The 22,191-nt window shown below is 38.2% G+C and overlaps 2 protein-coding genes and 1 long non-coding RNA gene across 5 annotated transcripts; 1 reads left to right on the forward strand and 2 right to left on the reverse strand.

The window, feature by feature from the left end:
- Positions 1 to 878: 878 nt before the first annotated feature.
- On the reverse strand, positions 879 to 10,822 carry LOC110053234 (uncharacterized). Of its 2 annotated transcripts, XR_002297121.2 has the most exons (6): positions 10,707 to 10,822; positions 10,197 to 10,292; positions 4,578 to 4,829; positions 4,173 to 4,226; positions 2,367 to 2,462; positions 879 to 2,211 (listed from the first exon to the last, which is right to left on the reverse strand). It is a non-coding gene; the product is annotated as an uncharacterized LOC110053234 (long non-coding RNA). The 2 variants fall into 2 exon arrangements; XR_002297119.2 differs by having other exon boundaries at positions 879 to 2,462.
- A 1,464-nt stretch (positions 10,823 to 12,286) lies between these two features.
- LOC110053253 (nuclear envelope phosphatase-regulatory subunit 1-like) lies at positions 12,287 to 18,325 on the reverse strand. Of its 2 annotated transcripts, XM_089298109.1 has the most exons (6): positions 18,243 to 18,325; positions 18,081 to 18,152; positions 17,720 to 17,787; positions 15,738 to 15,850; positions 15,143 to 15,197; positions 12,287 to 14,456 (listed from the first exon to the last, which is right to left on the reverse strand). In XM_089298109.1, exons 1-6 carry the CDS (start codon positions 18,313 to 18,315, stop codon positions 14,421 to 14,423), a joined length of 417 nt encoding a protein of 138 aa, XP_089154235.1. In that variant the 5' UTR covers positions 18,316 to 18,325; the 3' UTR covers positions 12,287 to 14,420. The 2 variants fall into 2 exon arrangements, with proteins under 2 accessions (XP_089154235.1, XP_020615122.2); XM_020759463.2 differs by lacking the exon at positions 12,287 to 14,456 and having other exon boundaries at positions 14,786 to 15,197.
- Positions 18,326 to 18,328: 3 nt separating this feature from the next.
- On the forward strand, positions 18,329 to 20,539 carry LOC149106142 (ATP synthase F(1) complex subunit epsilon, mitochondrial-like). Its single transcript, XM_089298110.1, has 3 exons — positions 18,329 to 18,431; positions 20,029 to 20,168; positions 20,398 to 20,539. The coding sequence occupies exons 1-3, from the start codon at positions 18,400 to 18,402 to the stop codon at positions 20,412 to 20,414; spliced, it is 189 nt and encodes a 62-aa protein (XP_089154236.1). The 5' UTR covers positions 18,329 to 18,399; the 3' UTR covers positions 20,415 to 20,539.
- The last annotated feature ends 1,652 nt before the right edge of the window (positions 20,540 to 22,191 follow it).

Here is a 22,191-nt window from a genome sequence, read left to right on the forward strand (position 1 = left end):
AATAAAATTTTGGGATACCTTTTATGAGTCTTTTAGCGGGAAATACTTGTGTGTTTAAAGTTTTCGTTCTCTTCTTTTTCAGATGACATAGAAATGACCAACATCGAGAAAGTCAATTTTGGATGGCAACCAAAAAAATGATGTGGAAAACCAACACCTCTCCGCCAACCACTAATAACTAGCATTTATTTTATACTTTATGGCAAAAGTTTCGAGACCCCATCCTTGTGGTGCAACTTTTCACTTACGCAGGCGCATTTGGCATCATACTCTTGAGTAAGTCTTTTGGCTCACGAGCGCGCGCTCTCTCTCTCAGATGCCGTGAAAATTACCAGTTTTAAGAAGTGGTCAAAAATTGATGTGGAACACCGCCACCTCCCCGCCACCACCACTAACTAGCATTTATTTTATACTTTATAGCAAGAGTTTACAGTTCTTATCCTTGTGGTATAGTGGCCTCTAATACGCATGCGTACTGTTTGAGTATCTTAGTTGTAAGAAGTCGAGTATACTGTCTGTGGTAGCTGTAAGTAACTGATAACTTCGCGTAGTGTAACCCGAAGTTTGAACTTCGGTTTTAAACTTCGGGTTACACAACACGAAGTTATTAGTTACTTACAGTTATCACACACAGTATAGTTCGTACTCGACTTATTACAGCCAAGACGCTCACCTAGGACGCATGCGTATTAAAGGCTACAGTACCATAAGGATGGGGACTCTAAAACCTTGCTATAAAGTATAAAAAAATGCCAGTTAGTGATGATGGCGGGGGGGTGGCGGGGTCCCACATCAAGTTTTTCTTTTCTGTCAGTTGTCATTTGTAAGGCATCTGCAAAAGAGTCTTGCAAGCATAGCTTTCAGTAAACTGACACAAGTTTGTAGAGTGATAAAAGTAATTTATTTTGTAAATATTATTATTTGTAAATATCATATGTATTGTTAATGCAGGTTTTCTCTATCATAAACAGCCACGTCTGTTGTGAAAATATGTATCGGTAAACGTATCTCGCCTTGTAAAACCAAAATAATTTAAGGAAAGAAAACTGCAAAGCTCTTGCCTACTCGATTAAGGACAATACAGAAATGAAAATTGTATTTTTTTTCTTTTACACAGAGTCAATGAACTCAGACAGAAAAAATACAAGCGACATCAATGTTCTACCAAGGCTAAAATGAAAACCCTATTTTTCTATCTGTGCAAACAAGTTAAATTTTTGGTCGCCAGTGTAAGGAATACCTCCCCTTAAACAAACGATAATTTCTTCCTCCGATAGCAGCGGCCTTGTTTACTAATTGCAGTATCAACAAAATCCAGTAAAGCATTATTCTGCCGTTTGCTGTAACAACACTCGATTGCCTTTTCCTGTAGTTGTGAACTAGACTACGAGCTAAATGAACGTGATATAGATACGTGATACTTTCCTTCGACTTCTGCAAAGATTCTGAAAAGTGCAATTTTCAGAGGTCTTGAAAATCAGCCTTTCAGCTCAGATCTGCAATTAATAGACTTACAAACGTCTGTTCGACGATTTATGCAAAAACTACAAACGAAAGATTAAAAAATCACCGAGCTGTGCGTGAACAACAACAAAAACATGTAAATTAAAACAGAATTACAGTCGATAAAATTATCATATGTATTGTTAATGCAGGTTTTCCCTATCATAAACAGCCACGTCTGTTGTGAAAATATGTATCGGTAAACGTATCTCGCCTTGTAAAACCAAAATAATTTAAGGAAAGAAAACTGCAAAGCTCTTGCCTACTCGATTAAGGACAATACAGAAATGAAAATTGTATTTTTTTTCTTTTACACAGAGTCAATGAACTCAGACAGAAAAAATACAAGCGACATCAATGTTCTACCAAGGCTAAAATGAAAACCCTATTTTTCTATCTGTGCAAACAAGTTAAATTTTTGGTCGCCAGTGTAAGGAATACCTCCCCTTAAACAAACGATAATTTCTTCTTTACCTTATCATCAATATTACATGTTGCGGGTAAAAGCACTGACAAGATCCAGTTTTTACATAGAAAGATATAAACCGAGTATAACGAAAAATGTGATACGTCTCCTAGCACGTTAAAGGAGTTACATCAGAAACATGTGAAATAAGGAATCTACAGATTTGAAATGTTATCGGTCTAAATCTTTCCCAGTCCTGTCCATCCTCATTTCTGTTTTGTTCTTGCAAACCTTTGCCGTCCCTTTACAGTAGCAAAATATTATTTATCAAGTTCAAATTTTCAACTCCTCCAAAAAAATTTAGTTTTTGCTACACAACACGGTTAAAAAAAAAAATTCTCAGAAGCAAGAGATATCTAACTTGTATCTAGTACATACGGTAGATATATTAACGTACCGGCAAGTTACTTTAAGACACACGTGGTGTATGATCAACCCAAAATGACATCATCAACAGCTCGTCCAGACCTTACTGCTTTTCTTGACTGAATACCTGAGATAAATGAAAACAATTTCCCATAAGGAACATTTAGGAAACACCTGTAAAACGTAAATATTGAGGAATAATAGTTTAACATAAGGGGGGGCGCACGCACATGACCTATGAGACCAAGCTTGAGAGACTCCAGTAAGACACTTCCTTTCTGGAACAACGATTTTTATTCCTCTGCTGTGAACACTGCCTCTATTTATTATTTTAACGGCTAGGGGCATTGATATGGCTTGTTACTGCTCTAAGAACAAGTAAAAAAAGTAAATGCAGTTTCCGGGAGGCAATGAGCGACTGAGAATGAATCGAAAGGTCCTGGGGTCTCCTTGTTCGCTTTATTTTTTAAGACAACTGAAATGCCTTTTATTTTCCTGAAGTTTAGAATCCATGTAAAGTAAGCAAAACTGGCCCGCTGAGCTTCCGCCAGAAAATCCTGCACCATATTCATTTATAAAGGAAAAATATACGCCTGTTTAATTTTGACGGCACTTTGATCGAAATTTGGTGTTTGTTTAAGCTTATTTTTCTGTTTTAGCGCGATACTGGCTTTCATGATAACTTTATCTCAAAATTTTTGATGTTTTTGCATGTTTCGATCTTGTTTTAGAGGGATTCAAAATATATGAACAAGCTATCATGATTGCTTAATGGTTCTCTTTGAAAACCAATGACGAATCATAGCTTACGCTATACTATTTGGTTAACTATTTGCATGAGAGCTTCATGTATGTCTGTGTGGTGTAGTGGAGATCATTGCAGCTCCTCAGTCCAGACAGCCACAGATTCGATTACAGCTCGGAAACTTCTTTCCTATTTTTTTCTTTTTTTCCCGGACGCGCTTGTCAAATGTTTGTAATCACCTTTCAACATTTATTAGACAGCAAGCAAGGGTTAAAAGCAAAACAAAAAAAACTCTCCTTTCTTAACTAGAAATTTCTCCGACCGCCTGCACGTCATGGGTGTAATTCAGCAATAAGTGAATACTTTGGCCGGGCTAAAACGTGACAGTAGCTGGACTAATAGCCTCCTACTGGGGAAGATTGCGTGACGAGCCCAAAGAAAGCCTGCGTAGGAGGCCGCTGAACAAACTGAAGAGCTCAAGTTTGCTAGAAGAAACTACGTTACAAAAATATCCACGTGACCGATTTTGTTTTTTGTTTACTGTGCAAACTATAATTTCAAAACTCTTTAAGACTTTATTGAATGACAAACCGTTTGGTATGACACGCGACAACAAGAAAAAAGCCCTGGAGCACAAAACTTACATTTCGCCAGTAAAAAGAATACCAGAAGCCAGTAACAGAGTGACGTTAAAACGACTGCATGGAATATCAACCAGTTGAATTTCACATTATCAGAAAAGAGGATTCCATGCTCAAAATAGGAATACTGGAAGAGTGACAAAGAGCCCGGCAAAAACGAGATTTAATCGCATCCATTCGTCTGAAAACAGAAAGGCTAGCTACCTATTCCCCGAAAATGTTTTAGCAATTTGTAACTGAAATGTAATCCTTAGTAAGGGATTTAAAGAAAACAGGTTCTCCCCTTTCCCATTTAGTACGTGTAGTTTGTTGTTAAGGCTGCCACGCGCACCAAATCCACCCTCCTATTAAAATAATAGAGGTTTGAAACAAATCGAGAAAATTCCTACAAATTCTTATTTCAATTCTGCTTAAAGACACTTCCTTTCCATTAGCGTTCAAGAATACTGACCTCGTGACGGCTGTGGTTTCCGCGTCATCTCTGGACATGTGAAAAAACGTGCCACTGAAATTAAGAATAACACATTAATTAGTCTTAAAAAACAATATTAATTGGTAAGCGTTTCACATGCACGTGGTCGGCCCAATTCCCCACTTGGAGAACGGATAAATGATGTAATGAATAGAATCCTAAATATCCGCATCTGATTTCTGTTGCAGCAAATAAACTTTTTAAGGGAACGTCCACTTCTGAGGTTTTTATGGATAATCTACATTGTAAAGTGAAAAAATCACGGCGTTGTGGGTCAGGAAAATTTAAGTATCGATGCATACTTTGTTGATAAGTTGGACACCTGTCCTATCGGTAGTAATTCCATTGACAGGGTGTTATGTTTTTTTGTGTGTCATTACTCACCGTTACATTCAGACTCTTGCAGTCTTTCCACTGCGATATCCAATCAACCGTCTGTGTGTCAAGTCAGTCACGACAACAATCCCCTCGGTTCATGCCATCAACCCTCTATCACTCACGCCTTCAAAAACCTGTGTGATGCCATTTACGCTTGCAATAATCGTGTGCTCGTGTACGTGATGTTAGTCACGCTTTCAACTTCCTGCGTGTAACGTCAGTCACGCCATAAACTCCACTTGCCACTGCATTATTCACCTTAGTGAGACATTTGGAAACTGCTTAATTAAACCCTCAGTCGAAATCCGGGTTTACCTTAGTCTGCGTTACAGACGGAAATTTAACCCTGTAAAGATATGTAGTGTCTCCGAAGCGAACTAGGTTTACATAAACTTCAAAAATCTTCAAAACTGAAAATCAACGTTTGCATCATCCCACGAGGTTCCTCGGACAAATCGACAAAGAAATTGAGCACAGCGAGTCACGTAAAAGAGACAACAAATCGACAAAAATATCCCGCACGACCTCGCGCTGAAAAAAAAAAATTACTGCTTAGAAAGAAATGCCCGCAAGCCCACAAAAATATAAGGTCCACTCCTAAGATTTTTAATCTCTCCCGATTGTAGGTTCTTCTGACTTAGACAGTCCCACTGGTTTTAGAGAATGTAGCCTAATTTAGAGAAACAAAAAGAAAACTTCATCCTAAGCCGATGGATTCAGCGAGTTAACTTGCGCGAACAGATAGAGCGTGCATGTCATTACAATTGAAGAACGCAAAATACTTTAGTAAAGGGATGTTGCGTTTTTTGTAAAGGCAAGAAAACAGTGTTTACGATGCAAAGTATTCGATTTATTCTGCACCGACTAATCATTGCGAGAGGCGTAACCATTAAAATTCAACCAAACAGTAGCTGTTCGTCGCAAATGGCAGTCACCTTAACTTGCGCGAGCACGAGCGCGCGCGTGTCGTGTTAAAAACATCACAATAGTCACTCGACGTACGTAGACACATTCAGTTGAAAAACACTGTGCAAGTTGCGAGTTAAATTTTCTCCTGATATTTTACTCTCAAATTTGTGAGTATGGGTGTTTTACGATTCGTAAGACGTTTAAATTGTTGTAGTTGCTGTGAAAGAAAAGTCAAGTCCAGGTGAGAATCTTTAAAGACGCTTGTTCAGTTATTTTTTCCAGTCTTTGTTGACGGACTGTTCTTGTTAATCCACAGAAGAAAAATGGAAAAAGAACTCTGCAATTTGCGCGAAGCAATTAGAAGAATTGAAGAAGATATTCAGACTACAGGGTAAGAATTCTAATTGTTTTGTTTTTATAACTAAACACATCCATTTCCACGTCAAATTCTCTTAAAATGTTACAAAGTGCACTCAAACGATTTGCGCAGGAATGCCAGTTTGGCAAAAACTCTGCTGCAAAATAACTCTGTAAATTAACATGCTTACTGTTTCTATGTTTGCACACAGGAGCACTGAAGTTGTAAGCAAGCAGCAAGGAAGAGCTGCAGAAGGAAACCAACAGACCCCGAGAAACACAGGAAGTCATCTGATGGCAGCAGAACTCTCTGAAAGTACAGCAGGCCGAGCATTAGAAGAGCATCAAATGTTGATGTCTGAGATCATGTGAGTATCAAAAGGGCCTTGAATAATGGAAGAATTTCACACACAGCCGTGCAAATCAACAGTGTTTCCTCTTACAGTACACGGTTACTAAGATATTCTGCGCTTTAAGACTGAGAAACTGTCAAGACATGTAGCAAGAAAATGCGTTTTATTATTAAGGTCTAACTGTGGGAAAACTTACTTCTCTTCATAGTAAATGCAGCAACCGTAAAGCAGAGCTAGAGGAAAAACTGCAAGCCATGAAAAGGATGGAAAATTTCTTTTGGAATGATCTGCAGTGCGGTGATCCAAAGGAAAAAGCCAAAAAATGGCGGGAAAATCTGCGTCGAGTGCGCTCTCAGAGTGACACGAACAAGGCGGAACCCCAACCGCCCCTGTTTCCCATCCTGGACTTTGATGACGATGAGTTGGCAATATGCGAGACTCCTCGAGAATTAAGTCGGGATGAGGTCATCACAAAGACAGAAAATTGGGAAGAAAGCGCTGCAATCAGGGAAATTCTGCTTGATAATGTCATCCCAGAGACAGAAAATGTGGAAGAAACTGCCACAATAATGGAAACCTTCATTGATGAGGTCATTCCAGAGACAGAGAATTTGGAAGAAACTGCCATAATTACACAAACATTTCTTGTCATCCCAGAGACAGAGATTGTGGAAGAAACTGCCACCTTCCTTGATGAGGTCATTCCCGAGAAAGAGAATGTGGAAGAAACTGCCATAATTACACAAACATTTCTTGTCATCCCAGAGACAGAGATTGTGGAAGAAACTGCCACCTTCCTTGATGAGGTCATTCCAGAGAAAGAGAACGTGGAAGAAACTGCCATAATTACACAAACATTTCTTGTCATCCCAGAGACAGAGATTGTGGAAGAAACTGCCACCTTCCTTGATGAGGTCATTCCAGAGAAAGAGAATGTGGAAGAAACTGCCATAATTACACAAACATTTCTTGTCATCCCAGAGACAGAGATTGTGGAAGAAACTGCCACCTTCCTTGATGAGGTCATTCCAGAGAAAGAGAACGTGGAAGAAACTGCCATAATTACACAAACATTTCTTGTCATCCCAGAGACAGAGATTGTGGAAGAAACTGCCACCTTCCTTGATGAGGTCATTCCAGAGAAAGAGAACGTGGAAGAAACTGCCATAATTACACAAACATTTCTTGTCATCCCAGAGACAGAGATTGTGGAAGAAACTGCCACCTTCCTTGATGAGGTCATTCCAGAGAAAGAGAATGTGGAAGAAACTGCCATAATTACACAAACATTTCTTGTCATCCCAGACACAGAGATTGTGGAAGAAACTACCACCTTCCTTGATGAGGTCATTCCAGAGAAAGAGAATGTGGAAGAAACTGCCATAATTACACAAACATTTCTTGTCATCCCAGAGACAGAGAATGTGGAAGAAACTGCCACCTTCCTTGATGAGGTCATTCCAGAGAAAGAGAATGTGGAAGAAACTGCCATAAATACACAAACATTTCTTGTCATCCCAGAGACAGAGAATGTGGAAGAAACGGCCACCTTCCTTGATGAGGTCATTCCAGAGAAAGAGAATTTGGAAGAAACTGCCATAATTACACAAACATTTCTTGTCATCCCAGAGACAGAAAATGTGAAAGAAACTGCCACAATAATAGAAACCTGCCTTGATGAGGTCATCCCAGAGACAGAGAATGTGGAAGAAACTGCTACAATGTCAAAAACCTTCCTTGATGAGGTCATTCCAGACACAAAGAATTTGGAAGAAACTGCCATAATTGCACAAAAATTTCTTGTCATCCCAGAGACAGAGAATGTGCAAGAAACTGCCATAATCTCAAAACGCTTCCTTGATGAGGTCATTCCAGAGACAGAGAATTTGCAAGAAACTGCCGTAATTACACAAACATTCCTAGTCATCTCAGAGATAGAGAATGTGAAAGAAACTGCCAAAATCTCAAAACCCTTCCTCAATGAGGCCATTCCAGAGACAGAGAATTGGGAAGAAAGTTCCAAAACTTCAAAAACCGTCCTTGATGAGGTCATTCCAGAGACAGAGAATGTGGAAGAAACTGCCAAAATCTCGAAACCCTTCCTCAATGAGGCCATTCCAAAGACAGAGAATTGTGAAGAAAGTTCCAAAACTTCAAAAACTGTCCTTGATAAGGTCATTCCAGAGACAGAGAATTGGGAAGAAACTGCCAAAATCTCGAAAACCTTCCTCAATGAGGTCATTCCAGAGACAGAGAATTGGGAAGAAACTGCCAAAATCTCGAAAACCTTACATGAAGAGGTCATTCCAGAGACAGAGAACTGGGATGAAAGTTCCAAAACCTCAAAAAGCACCCTTGATGAGGTCATTCCAGAGACAGAGAATTGGGAAGAAGCTGCCAAACCCTCAAAAACCTTCCTTGATGAAGTTATCCCAGAGACAGAGAATTGGGAAGAAACTGCCCAAATCTCAAAAATCTTCCTTAGTGAGGTTATTCCAGAGACAGAGAATGTGGAAGAAAATGCCAAAATCTCAAAAACCTTCCTTGATGAGGCCATTCCAGAGACAGAGAATTGGGAAGAAACTGCGAAAATCTCGAAAACCTTACATGATGAAGTCATTCCAGAGACAGAGAACTGGGATAAAAGTTCCAAAACCTCAAAAAGCATCCTTGATGAGGTCATTCCAGAGACAGAGAATTGGGAAGAAACTGCCAAACCCTCGAAAACCTTCCTTGATGAAGTTATCCCAGAGACAGAGAATTGGGAAGAAACTGCCCAAATCTCAAAAATCTTCCTTAGTGAGGTTATTCCAGAGACAGAGAATGTGGAAGAAAATGCCAAAATCTCAAAAACCTTCTTTGATGAGGCCATTCCAGAGACAGAGAATTGGGAAGAAACTGCGAAAATCTTGAAAACCTTACATGACGAAGTCATTCCAGAGACAGAGAACTGGGATAAAAGTTCCAAAACCTCAAAAAGCATCCTTGATGAGGTCATTCCAGAGACAGAGAATTGGGAAGAAACTGCCAAACCCTCAAAAACCTTCCTTCATGGGGTTATTCCAGAGACAAAGAATTGGGAAGAAACTGCCAAAATCTCAAAAACCTTCCTTAGTGAGGTTATTCCAGAGACAGAGAATATGGAAGAAACTGCCAAAATCTCAAAAACCGTCCTTGATGAGGTCATTCCAGAGACAGAGAATTGGGAAGAAAGTGCCAAAATCTCTAAAACCTTCATAGATGAGGCTATTCCAGAGACAGAGAATTGGGAAAAAACTGCCACAATCTCAAAAACCTTCCTTGATGGGGTCATTCCAGAGAAAGAGAATTGGGAAGAAACTGTCAAAATGTCAAAAACCTTTATTGATGAGGTCATTACAGAGGCAGAGAATTGGGAAGAAATTGCCACAATGAGGAAAACATTTCTTTAAAAGAATCATACGTGTTGATGAGTGAAAAAATGTGTGTTTCATTGGATTTGCAATGTGTATGCATTATCAGATGTACTTTGAGAAGTTCACAGAACTTGTTGCCTTGCCTGACTTGGCATAAGTTTAATAGTTATGAGGTACGCTGTTAGAGAGCTCATGAAGCATTGAGTCATAAATTGTTATGAAATAATTTTTTTGATAAAAATAAATTTTGTTACCACATATCAATGTTTGAGACATGAATTTTGATTAAAATTCGGTGGGACATGAGTCATGCTTTTAAAGGGCCAGTCATCACCCGTCATAGGAAATAGAGTTCCCTTAAAGTATGACATAGCGCAAGATATTCTACCTTTTTGGTGTAAAATGAATTATACTTTTAAAGCGAATCTTAAAAACTGAAATATTATTCAGCATTATTGGATAAATGCAAAATTGATCAATGATGCAGAGAAGACCCCTCTTAATTCTTTTGATGAGACCAACCAGTAGCAGCTAATATTACGCCATTGATCCACATAAAAGAAAAGAACAAAACTACAAATTTATGAAGTCATTATAACTCACCAACTCACCTATATTTCAGGACCTCTTATAATCCAGTGTAGCCTACTGCGAGGCAACCAGTTCTCAGGATAAGGAGGGATTACAGAAATTAAAGAATGGCTTGGCTGAGGGGAAAAACAAAGCAAATACATATTAGAAAAGATCAAAGCAGGGAAAAACACTGTTCTTGATTTAAGTTTCAAATTAAGGCAAACTCAGATCTTAGTTTTTGAGATTCAAAGGGAGTCTTAGATCTTAGTTTTTGAGATTTGGAGGGAGTCTTAGGTTTTGAGATTCAGAGGATCCTTTCAATGGAGTGGCCTGAGTGATACCTCAAGGGTTAATTAGTACAGAAGACAGAGCAAGATGGGTCCGACTAAAATGCTGTCCATTGTCAAAATACCTCTGTGCATATCATAGAAAAATTGCGGACCTTTGTTTTAAACAGAAGCTGGTTTATTAACGATTTCTTTTAAGCATAGGGGCAGCGTTTAGAAAATAACATGATGAGATTTCCAAATGCTGCAAGTTTCTCTCACCTCGAGATTAAGTAATCTTTACATGACATTGCACAGAGTTGTTGTTATGTATCCAGCCAGACAGACGGGTCAACTTCGCCATCTTGGATTGAACATTGGAGAAAGCCTGGTAACGACTTCACCCACTATTGCCAGTCTCCCAGTCACTGGGAGAAGTTCCCAGGGCAGGGAAAAGGCCCTGGGAACGAGGTTAAAACGGCCTAGAACGATGAAAAATCTTGCCACATTTTTACACTAAAACCTTTGGCTGCTATTTAAAGTTCCTTTAGAAGTTTCCGTTAAAAAGAAAACAACGACAACAAAAGCACAATATGTTTTTGCTGCTGTCTTCCCTGGTATGGGTGTGACAACACTGACTCTCAGGTAGGGGGTAGGGTGGTGGGAAGCATTAACGGGGCCAGGAGCCCATCAGCGTGAAACTACCCCGTATTCCTGTCACAGTGTTTTCACAGATCAATCTATTTTTAGTTTGAATTTACCGCAAATTAAAACACCAGCAGGAACCTCAGTGACCAATCACTAGTACGGGCTTAATTTTTAACTGACATCATCATTTCACTATAAGATCAAGTCAACATGTCCATTTAAGGCTGCCATTTTTTTCTTTACTGATGTGCACCCCTATAGACTGCACTGACCTATTTTGTGGGAAAAGAAGTCTAAGAATAGACCGGTCTGTAAAAATGTGGTGACATATATGGGTTTAGTATGGGAGTTGCACGGTCCTAGTGAAGGGCTCCTGATGAGGCACCTCTATGCTTGGAATGGTTAAATGAACCCCAATACTGCATATCAAGATAGTCACTGGGCTCTGAGAATGCAGCTGCAGTAATTCACTTTTTGGCCTACTAACAGGTCTTTTCAAAATGCTGAAAAGACAGGACTGTCTCTTATCAAGTATCCACTGCCTCCCCCTTTGCCAAAAAAGGTCCTGTTAGGGTATAAACTGTTAAACTATGAGGGATTATGCAGGTCCTGTCTGAATTTCAAATCTTTTCATGTCACAGATAATTATTTTACAAGATTCACACTAGGCTGTCAGAATTTCAACCAAAGTCTCTTTGATTGTGTGTAAAAAAAAAAAAGTGTTCTTAATTGGGCACTCCCCATTAGGGCTTTTAAGGACTAATGCAAATAAACAATGATAAATAAATATTCAAATAAACATAACTAGGTTAAGAATCCCAACTGGCAGGAGGCAGACCAGTTGGCTATTTACAAGCGCAGCTGAGAAGTTGAACTCGGGGCTACCGAGAACAATATCAGTTAGTGGTCAGAACAGGATTGTCACAATTTCATCTCCCTCCATGTTGCTCTTTTAATGTCATGGCCCTTGTCGGAATTTTACACGAACAGGTCCTCAAAAAGCATACTGAAGGACCCTGGGATTTGTCTGTGATGATTACATACATGCAAAATTTACTAACCAAGCAACAACCCAACAGAGATGTTAAGCAGATCCCTGAAGTGTATATGACAGTATGAATCAGATGACTCTGCCACAACACAGGAAAGATTTTGTACAGGAAACTCAGCACTTTCAGCATTACTGGTAAGATGTAAAATAACACAAACAAAAGTTATATATTGTTGCTTGAGAGCAAGTTTTATTGAAGAAATTTGTAAAATACCACCAGGGCTTATCCCAGTTTCCACAACATGAAGCGACAAGGAGTATTTCTATCCCCTGAATGAGATGCTTGTCCATCACAGGGTTATCCCCAGAAATAAATCTGCTGGTACTAGAACATGTAAGTTTTCTTTCTTCACATACTATTAAGTGTTTGGAGGCTAGTATAGCTTAAGGTTACTCCAAACCTTCACGGGGCTACTTTTTCCAAATTTCTTTTTTCCATCCAAATTAAAGTTCATTATTCAAAGTAGCATTTCCAAAAAAAATGAACATAAAAGATTAAAATGCGTGCGAGTTATTGGGAAAAAGAGGTTTTTTAATAGAAGTTAATAAACCGTCAAGGTGTCATAATCCCCAAAAGGCAGGGACTCCTCAGTGACCTTTTCACGGCAAACAGCTTAATCCAGAGATCCTATATCAAATACTTTCAATTTGAGATTTCATGTCCGTCAAGAGTGCCTTTTTGTAATCACGTTTCAGCAATTGCTCCTCAGTTTCTTTTTGTTTTGTTGCACATTGATTTTCTCCGTTTTGCCCTTTATTGTTGACCACCGGCCTAAAACGTATATGCCTAAAATGTGACTGTAACACTATCGCTTTACCGAGAAGCTCAACTTTCCTTATTGTGAACGCTAGGGGTTCTGTTATTTCATTGGCTGGTGGCATTTTGAGTTGACATATCCCTCTGAGAAGGCGTGACATGTTTATAAATCTTTAGAAGGCGAAAACTTGCACTCGTTTTTCGAGAGAATCCTTCCTCTTTAAATGAATTAATAGTGTATGTAGAATCGACGGTTTTCCTTGAAATTTGGCCAGAACATTCACTGATAGATACGGAACAAAAATTTGTCGGCAAATTCCTTTATTTCAATTACTTTTCTCGTGGCAGTTTCTAACGCAACATGTCACACGAATTTTTCGATAGTGGAACTTGACAGATCTATAAAAAGATAACCAATAGAAATGAAAGAAAATGCCGACACACTTTGAGAGATTGATGCTTTGCGATTAACACTGCACAGTTATTTTACATCAATGATCACATTTGATACCCGATTAATTTGCTGGAATTTCAGTCTGTCGTTCTGGTGTTAACGGCTTCTGCTGCCTTAGGAAAGCAGTCGGCAAAAAAGAATATAATTTTATCGAATTCTACATTTTATAAACTTTCTATTGATATATAGTTTGTGGGGTTTCCTTCAAAACAGCACGCATACGAATTTTTTTCTGGAGGACACCCGCGAAGGTTTGAAGTAACCTTAAGCTGCTCGTAAGACAAGTAATTCTCATTGTGTTCGATTGTCCCAAAATTGACTTGCTTCTCATAAACAGAGCTTGACATACTTCTTTCCCTAGAAAGTTTTTCAAATATGACAAATTATTTGTGATGTATGTGGTCTGCATGGTGTTTTAAAAGTTAAATAGATCTTGCTGTTTGAATATTTTACCTTCAATAACACTCAAAAAATCTTCAAATTATCTAACTTAGCTAGCTATTAGATGTTTAATAGTACTGTTCCCAAGTTTTCCTCTAAGTTTTGTATTTTTTGTTTTTCATATATATGGATGCTGTACACCACAGTTGATTTATAACATAATGTTTAACTATACATTACAATGTTTTCTAAATGTAGATTTACAATATTTAAAATACATATGAAATGAATATTTCATTTTCTTCATTTACTATCATCCACAGAAGTCTAACACTACTTTATATTATCCAGTGGACACACTTCGCCCATTTTCTAAAGCACAAAGTTCATGCCAAGATTATCGAAAGCAGCCCCTAACATCATGCAGTTCAATGCTTATTTCCTACACCGCACCCACAAAGTTCCAGCGCATCAATGTACAAATTAGAAAAACATAAACATTCAGGCATATCCACTACATTGCTTCGTAAACTTATTCCTCTAACTGTAAAAACAGGGACCAAGTTTTGAACAGAAAATGAAACATCTAGTCTTGAGGAGCTGAAAATTATGAATTATTTAGAACTGGTCTGAGTGATTTGAAAGATTAGGTTTACCCTTAGAAATCAGAAACAAATCATTTCATATGTATTTTAAAAGCATATGTTATGTTGGTCTTGGTCTTAGAATTAGTCTCCCCTTCTGCAAATAGAAAGAAAAAGTGTCAAATTATGAACTGTCATACCATTATCCAGAAATGAATTCTGCAAATATTTGAAACTATTTTGCCACGTAAATTAAGCACAGAGAACCCTAAATTATCAGCATATATGCCAAATTTAGGAGTGCCAGATGCAAAATGAATACGGTGTAAGCCCGGCTTGATTGTTGGTCTGGTTGAGATTAGTTAGTGAAACAAGACACAACATAAAGGGGCCATCAGATCCAAAAGGGTATTAAGCTAGGACAAGAATATAGAAAATCAGTGATCCAAGAATGCTTGACACATCTTCATTCCAAATTCTCTTAAATTATAGTATTTAAAGTGGAAGCCACATCAGCCCTAGCAGATTTCATGCAGGTCCTCTATCCTGATTGAATTGGAATTTGGAAATGTTGGTTTTTCCGGAGGGAGGAGACCCAGGGTACCCAGAGAAAACCCTCCAAGTAAGATGAGAACCAACAACAAGCTCAACCCACATAAGATGCCGGTCCAGAATCGAACCCGGGCCACATTGGTGGGAGGTGAGTGCTCTCACCACAGTACCAACCCTGAGCCCAAAGTAGCATAGTAACAGCCAGATGAAGGGGAGAAGTTAGGTAATGGAAGTGTTTTACCTCTCATATAATAACTGCTCAGAAAAGCCTTTGATATCAAAAGATCTTACCTCATCACAGGACATGTTGTAATCCTCTAAAACTACTCTTGTTCTTGCTAAAATTCTTTTAACTGAGTTAAAGATACGTACAACAAATAACATTTATCTTTATCTTGCACTACAATAAAAGAAAATTAATGTGATAAATTATGCTGGCAATATTTTTACTGCAGACATTTAGCTTTACACAGACAATTTGTATTATCAATCGATGCAATTTTTTTCCTTCTCATTGGCCGAGAGCCCACCACGTGACCTGCAAATAGTTGCCTATAAATAATGGGCTGGGCATGTGTAATACTGCATAATCCAACAATGCTCTTGTGTGAAAAATTGCAGATTGCTTCCCTGAGCGGTCAGAGAGTATATCAAGTATCAAAAAATCTTGGTGATCGAATGAAAACAGTTATTGAACTTGGTTTATATTGCAAAGTATTGTGATTTGTCAGTGTCTCGCAGATCAATTATTCGCGTCAGCCTTCCGCTTTACTGTTCTGCTCACCACCGACAAATCATGATATTTTGCTACCCTTTGTCCAATAATTGTTAATTATTATTTATTTATAAACACACACTTTGTTTGTTAAGTATCAGTAAAGGATACATCTGTGGGGCCATAACTCTTCTATGAATTCCAAGCATAAATAGAATGAATAAATTACAGCAACTAACTGTAAACAACTTGTGATGCCATAGATACTGCAGCAGTGAAGGATGCTGCAAATAAATACATATCAATTTAACCAAGAGACTACAAGATATGAAAATGTATTTATTATTTAGCTCTTATTAACTGAGCAGGAGGTCTGCATGGGAGAATCTTGACCGAGGTTGTGAGTACAGACCTCACTGCATTCGGTCTGTACACATGACCGAGGTCAAGATTCTCCCATACAGACCGACTTAGCTCGGTTAATAAGATGTTTAATATATGGCAAAGAAGAAAACTTTAATTCGTTTAATGTAACTGTTTGCTGACAGTTTGCTTGCAAACGGAGATGAGCTTAACTTAAACCTGCCGAAATTTGCTCGTCCTCTTTACCTTTTTTTTCTGTCATCAGACTTTTTGGCACTTCCATAAATAATTGAGAAGAAGATAAAAGAAAACAGTGAGCATTTTCGTATTTTAGTTTGCTACTTTTTCAATGCAAAATGAAACCGGTCTAGATGCCGGTCTAGATGGGAAAATCTAGACCGTGGTCAATATCGATTTCAGCCAATCAAATTCGTGAATTTGGTAGTTCCCAGTCCTTGTGAGACACAGCCATATAATAATATATATTATAAACAAAGCTACATTTCACAAAATGAAATTGCCATGTGGAATTTATGTATGTATATCATAATATTCATAACAAATCTGTGCCAAATTAGAGAGTCTTGTTGGGGGGGGGAGTCTCTCACTCCCCTTGACAAAAAAATTATAGGACCTAGGGTCCTCAAAAAGTTTTCAATCCTCCCCTCCACTTATAATGTATTGGAGTACGCAAGCCCTAGGATTTAACAGTAATGATTGTGGTTTCTATGGATACGCCATTGAAAAACTGTCACTTAAGAAATTTCAAATCTCAAGGCTTGAGGGTCCACCCCCCTGCCTTAATCTGTCTTTCAGAACAACCAGGGTCATCAAAATTTCAACGCCCTAACCATTTAGTCACTGCAATCAGGTCAATATTTTTGTCTATCCAGACTGTCTAAATAGAATGACAGTCTACAGGATTGAACACAAATGTGGGTGTATCATTCCTGGCATCACTTAACTTTACTGGGTTAATAAAAGCATATGGAATTAAAGACTAAGTTGAGTGGGGGGTCTGGCAAGAGTTTGGCAGTTATTTTGTTCCACTTTTGTTCCACAGATATGTTGTCCCACTTTCTTGAGAACACATGGAGAAAAACCTGTGTAAAGATGCCACCATTTACTTGTGACAAAGCAATATAGCTTTGCTACAGCACTGATACTGAAACTTATCCCAAGTAACAGAAGGGCTACTACATGCCACTACGATATGCATGTCCTTGTTTATGTACATTTGTACGTCTTGTGATTTAATTTCTGTCAGTAGCAGGTGGTTCTAGTCATACCTTCTGTGCATATATAGGACGTGATTTAGCCACTGCATCATGTTGATGTGACGTGCATGTTCTTAGATAGATAGATAGATAGATAGATAGATAGATAGATAGATAGATAGATAGATAGATAGATAGATAGATAGATAGATAGATAGATAGATAGATAGATAGATAGATAGATAGATAGATAGATAGATAGATAGATAGATAGATAGATAGATAGATAGATAGATAGATAGATAGATAGATAGATAGATAGATAGATAGATAGATAGATAGATAGATAGATAGATAGATAGATAGATAGATAGATAGATAGATAGATAGATAGATAGATAGATAGATAGATAGATAGATAGATAGATAGATAGATAGATAGATAGATAGATAGATAGATAGATAGATAGATAGATAGATAGATAGATAGATAGAAACTTTGCTACCCAAGTCTCAGTATGATTTGAACTTGGTATATTTAAGCGTTGATTTTCACGCTTCAAAAAAACTTACATGTTGATTATCTGTTATTAATCCCCAGGCACCTGCAGCAGTAGCAACTGATGATATAACAAGGATAACTGCGAAAATTAAATAAAATTATGTTAGATTAATGTTAGATCCAGATATTGAGCTCACTAAGCTTCCACTTTACCTCAAGCTTATATCTGAAATATTTGTTATAAACAATCAAACAGGTGCGAGTTCATCTCTCAAATGTACGCATTTAAGCTTAACATATCATAAAAAATGTTATTAAAATACCCACAGAAATGCCAAGGTTCGGTTTGAGTCTCGCGTATGTTTTGATTAATTCAATTATCAATGGAATGATTTTATTTGAAATCAAGCGACAAACATGCTTGAAACTTACGTCTCCATCTTCCGGTTTGTGGACCTAAACATGACACATACTCCGTAAGCCTTCGTTCAAATGCCTTCAGATCTGCAAAACAGAAAAAGATATGCAAAGCCCATAATCAAACAATTTCTCAAGAGCTTTGACAAAGATCTAAATAATTTGCAGCTCACTTACCTTCCGTCACTTGCTGGCTTGCCATTGCAGAAGAACTTCCATTTCTCTCCGCGATAAGGCGCATGTTCCACATTCGCCGGCAAATTTCGAGCCCGCGATATCTTTCCCAGAGGTTAACTTTGCGCGAGCAGGCTTTTTTGAAGGTACGAAATCCAAGATGGTGTCGTATTGGAGGCAAGCCGGTCTAAGGTTAGAAAATTCGCTTCTTTATTTTCCTTATTGCACAGTTTTATGACATATTTAGGTCTATGAAACACTTTTAATTCGATCGGAAGAATGACGAATCTATATCATGTGAAACTCCATGTGAATATACGTGATATGGCCTCTGGAGTCACAAGGGTTGTACGTCAGCTAGCAAAAGTTTGAACTCCCGTAACTTAGCACGTTACAAACGAGATTTTGCAAACTGTTTCCTGCATTTACTCCCAGCGACCAAAACTTCATAATCGATCAAAAATTTCTGTCATTCTTCACTGGTTTTCACTGGGTAGACCCCCAGGGGAATTGGATATCATGTGTTGGCAATTTTAATAATTTCCCAAGGTGTGGGATCTTATCATAAAACTTCCTAGGTCGTACTAAGTTCCCTCATATCACTTTGATATCAATATCATTCTATACATCAGGTTATCATATTTTGATCATATATAAACACATGCTGATATTAACTTGCTGTTTTGTGTGAGGTTGTGTAAACATGTCACACTGCTTGTGATAACACTGATTAATGTCCAATGTTCCTAATTGAACTGTTCGTTAATTGAACTTAGCAGAACTTGATTGAGCAATTGCATTTGATTAGTTTGATAATCGAACACAATGGAACCAAAAGAATTGTGTGAGAGAGTTCATATACGTTCGATTTCCGAACTAATCAAACCCAATCGAACTCAGTTGAACGCAATCGAAAAATCTGAAATTCATCCTAAATACCACCAGATATTTGAACAGCTACAAATTAACATTTTACAAACCTTTGGGCATGGAAAACGCATTGATTTCACAAATGAAAAAATAAACCGACTGTAAAATTGCATAACACGCATAATAGGAAGTTATTCTTACTTCACTATAGTTCCATTCCATTTTATGGCAGTACCTCCTCCCATTCCCTCACGAATTTGCCCTTGGTTTTAGTCCACCACTGTTGTTTCAATTACCATGCTATCCAGGCTCAAATTGAACACAGCCAAACCTTATCAAACTCAATCAAACTGTATAAACTCAATCAAGCCTAGTTGAACATATTTGAATGTTTGATTGCGTTCGATTGCTAAAATTTTTTGTGAGAGTTTGATTGTGTTCGATTACTGAACTCAATCAAACCCAAAAGTGTGGTTGGGTTCGATTAGGTTTGATTTAGTTTGATTAATTGAACATTCAATTTGGTTTGATTAGTAATGTTGGGTTAATGCAAACACTCAAGTTTGTTTGGTAGAATTCAAAACTACATGTACTTAATACACAAAATTTCAAAATTATTCTACTAAGTTTTGTTCAATGTTTGCATCAGTCTATGGAAACAAGTGTGAACATTCCTGTCTTTTAGTGAAAATTAGTATCTTACAACTTTTCTCCACTTTTCTTGGAACTGCAAAAGATTTCTTCCCTACACAAAATGAAGAATTGTATATTAATCATAATATCTCCCTTTACTCTACAGTATATATTTCTGGTCAGCTCAATCATTTTTTCTTCATGTTACACTGTACATTCTTTTGATAACCACTGATGTATTTGACGCCTTAGTAACCCATGAGTTTCGATTTCCTCATCTCTATAGTTATCTCAACTTCTCATCCATCTGTGCAAGGCTGGTCCGGAGATGTCTGAAGCCAGATTTGCGAGTGGAAGCATTAAAGCGTGAAGAATCCCTCATGAAGTCTGTAAAATGGGAAGGTGGCAAGCAAGCTGGGGAAGCAAGTTAGTATTAATAGCAGTTGAAGTCTTAAAATAATAGTTCATTCCTATCAGCTAAGCTCTGTAAAAATACAGCTGGATTTCTGCTCAAAAGTATATCACTCCCTCTTCGTTAAATATTTATACCTATGGTCTTGTTTTCATGTTTTGTCATTTGGATATTACAACATAATACTGATTGTCAATGCCAGAGGATCTTATTAGAAAATATATCATTCTTTTTTTCTTGTAGAATCAATCAGCCAGTAAAACAGACCTACTTCACTCTTCTTCACTGTTATTAGATGTTCAAGATCAGCTGTTGTGTGACAATTTCAATTCCAGACTTATTGCTGATTAGATGCAACCTTTGTGAATAAAACATTGTGATAAGAGATTGGCTTGTGTCTTGTAGTGGAACTGTTAACCCTGCCTCTCCTCTGTTAACCCTGCCCAACATTGTTGCATGAGAATACAGATGCATGTATATTCAATACTAAATAAGCCCTGTCCAGGTGGCTTTGGCAATCACATAAAATGGTTGTGGAACAAAATGGGTGCCAGAAAAGAAGTAGAGTTGCCAGTTTGAGACCATTGAAATGGTCATTTTATGGTAATTTGAAATTTAAAGGATTATTATGCTTGCCATGCAGCACCTTTCTTCCATACAAATCTTATTTGCTTTTTTAGCGGAGCTCTGGCAGTCCGAAGGGCTGCCAGGGGGAGCACCAGAACTATAGGAGCAGAACCACATGCATGCATAGAAATGGAAAACCATGCAGCTCTAACCCTAACCCTAACTCTTTTTTCAACATGGCTAGCAGCATGGATCGTGGGTGCGTGTGCGCCACAACAACAGCATTGTGCAGCATGGCAGACATCCATGTTATGGTCTATTATTGACACCTATCAAAACAAGGTATCTGCTGACCAGTATCACATGGCCATATCGTGGGCTTGGGTTTAGAGCTCATCAAGGTCATGTGTTCTTTTTCAAGTTGACTGCTGACCAGGAAATGGTTTCCATTGGATTGCAGGCTAAAACCAGGTTAACTTACTGTAATCAGGGGCTCGGCTCTTAGGCTTGCCTCAAATGATCTACATTAACACACTTATAAGATTTTAAAATTTCTATGGCACTGGTAGATTAAAACTTTCAAACTGCCAGTCATTTTACATTTAGACCCCAACAGTCTTAAAATTGCCAGCGCTGTCTCACTTTATGATGTTCTATCCCATCTATGGAATCATTTCATTATTACAAAGCCTTTAGGAACACATTTTATAGTGATCGAACACAAGGGCTGGTGGCATGTGCTGATTGGTTGCAGGCCCATCCTTGTGTGGGGATCTGGGGGCATCCTCCCCTTGAAAATTTTGACAATCTTGACATGCTCTAATGTCTTTCGGTGCATTATTTTGGGATACCTTTATGAGAAACAATTTTTTGTCATTTTTTAAGTTGCTTTTTGAACATGATGATTGCAAGTGGTCAATGGTTGATGTAACACAATCCTGCAGAGAAGAGAAAATTAGGAAGACTTCTGGAGAAAACTGACATGACATGTTTTCTGGGTGATGATTTAGCAGTTGGGAGAGTTCCTTTTAGAATTCTTTTGAAGTTGATGATACTTTCAATAATTTTTGGCTGGCAAGTCTTATTTAAAATTAATTTTTCCCAAAAAAGTGGAGGGAAGGGGGTATCCCTACTCGTACTGCAATGATGATCGTCAAGGTCATGAAAACTTATCTCTCATATACCTGCAAAGGAATTATTTTGCTCGAGCTCCAAAGGCACTTGCTGTCCCAATGTTCTGACTCAATGTGCAGCCCACGCAGGGCCAAGCACGATCCAGGCCCCACGACCAACAGTGAATCAACAATTAAACAACGTGCTGAGTCCATGGATCACAACTTCCACTCAAGGGACACCCAGATTCTCAAATGTGGTATGATCAACTACCACAAGAGGCTTTTCTTGGAGTTGTTGCACTCAACTTTGGAAAGTGCTGCCATCAGCGAGAGGAAATGGCTCCTTCGCGCTTGC

This window comes from Orbicella faveolata, unplaced genomic scaffold (assembly GCF_042242905.1).
Source record: "Orbicella faveolata isolate gen_17 unplaced genomic scaffold, um_ofav_v1 contig_3, whole genome shotgun sequence".
Taxonomy (NCBI): Eukaryota; Metazoa; Cnidaria; class Anthozoa; order Scleractinia; family Merulinidae; genus Orbicella; species Orbicella faveolata.

What these genes read in the sequence shown, in the direction of transcription:
- LOC149106142 (XM_089298110.1), top strand. Translation starts at nt 18,400, where the DNA reads ATGGTGTCGTATTGGAGGCAAGCCGGTCTAAG. An exon ending in TGGAGGCAAGCCGGTCTAAG is followed by an intron (nt 18,432 to 20,028) that starts GTTAGAAAATTC and finishes TCATCTCTATAG; the next exon opens with TTATCTCAACTTCTCATCCA.
- LOC110053253 (XM_020759463.2), bottom strand. Translation starts at nt 18,315, where the DNA reads ATGTGGAACATGCGCCTTATCGCGGAGAGAAATGGAAGTTCTTCTGCA. An exon ending in AAGCCAGCAAGTGACGGAAG is followed by an intron (nt 18,153 to 18,242) that starts GTAAGTGAGCTG and finishes TCTGTTTTGCAG; the next exon opens with ATCTGAAGGCATTTGAACGA. An exon ending in TAATAACAGATAATCAACAT is followed by an intron (nt 15,851 to 17,719) that starts GTAAGTTTTTTT and finishes ATTTATTTGCAG; the next exon opens with CATCCTTCACTGCTGCAGTA.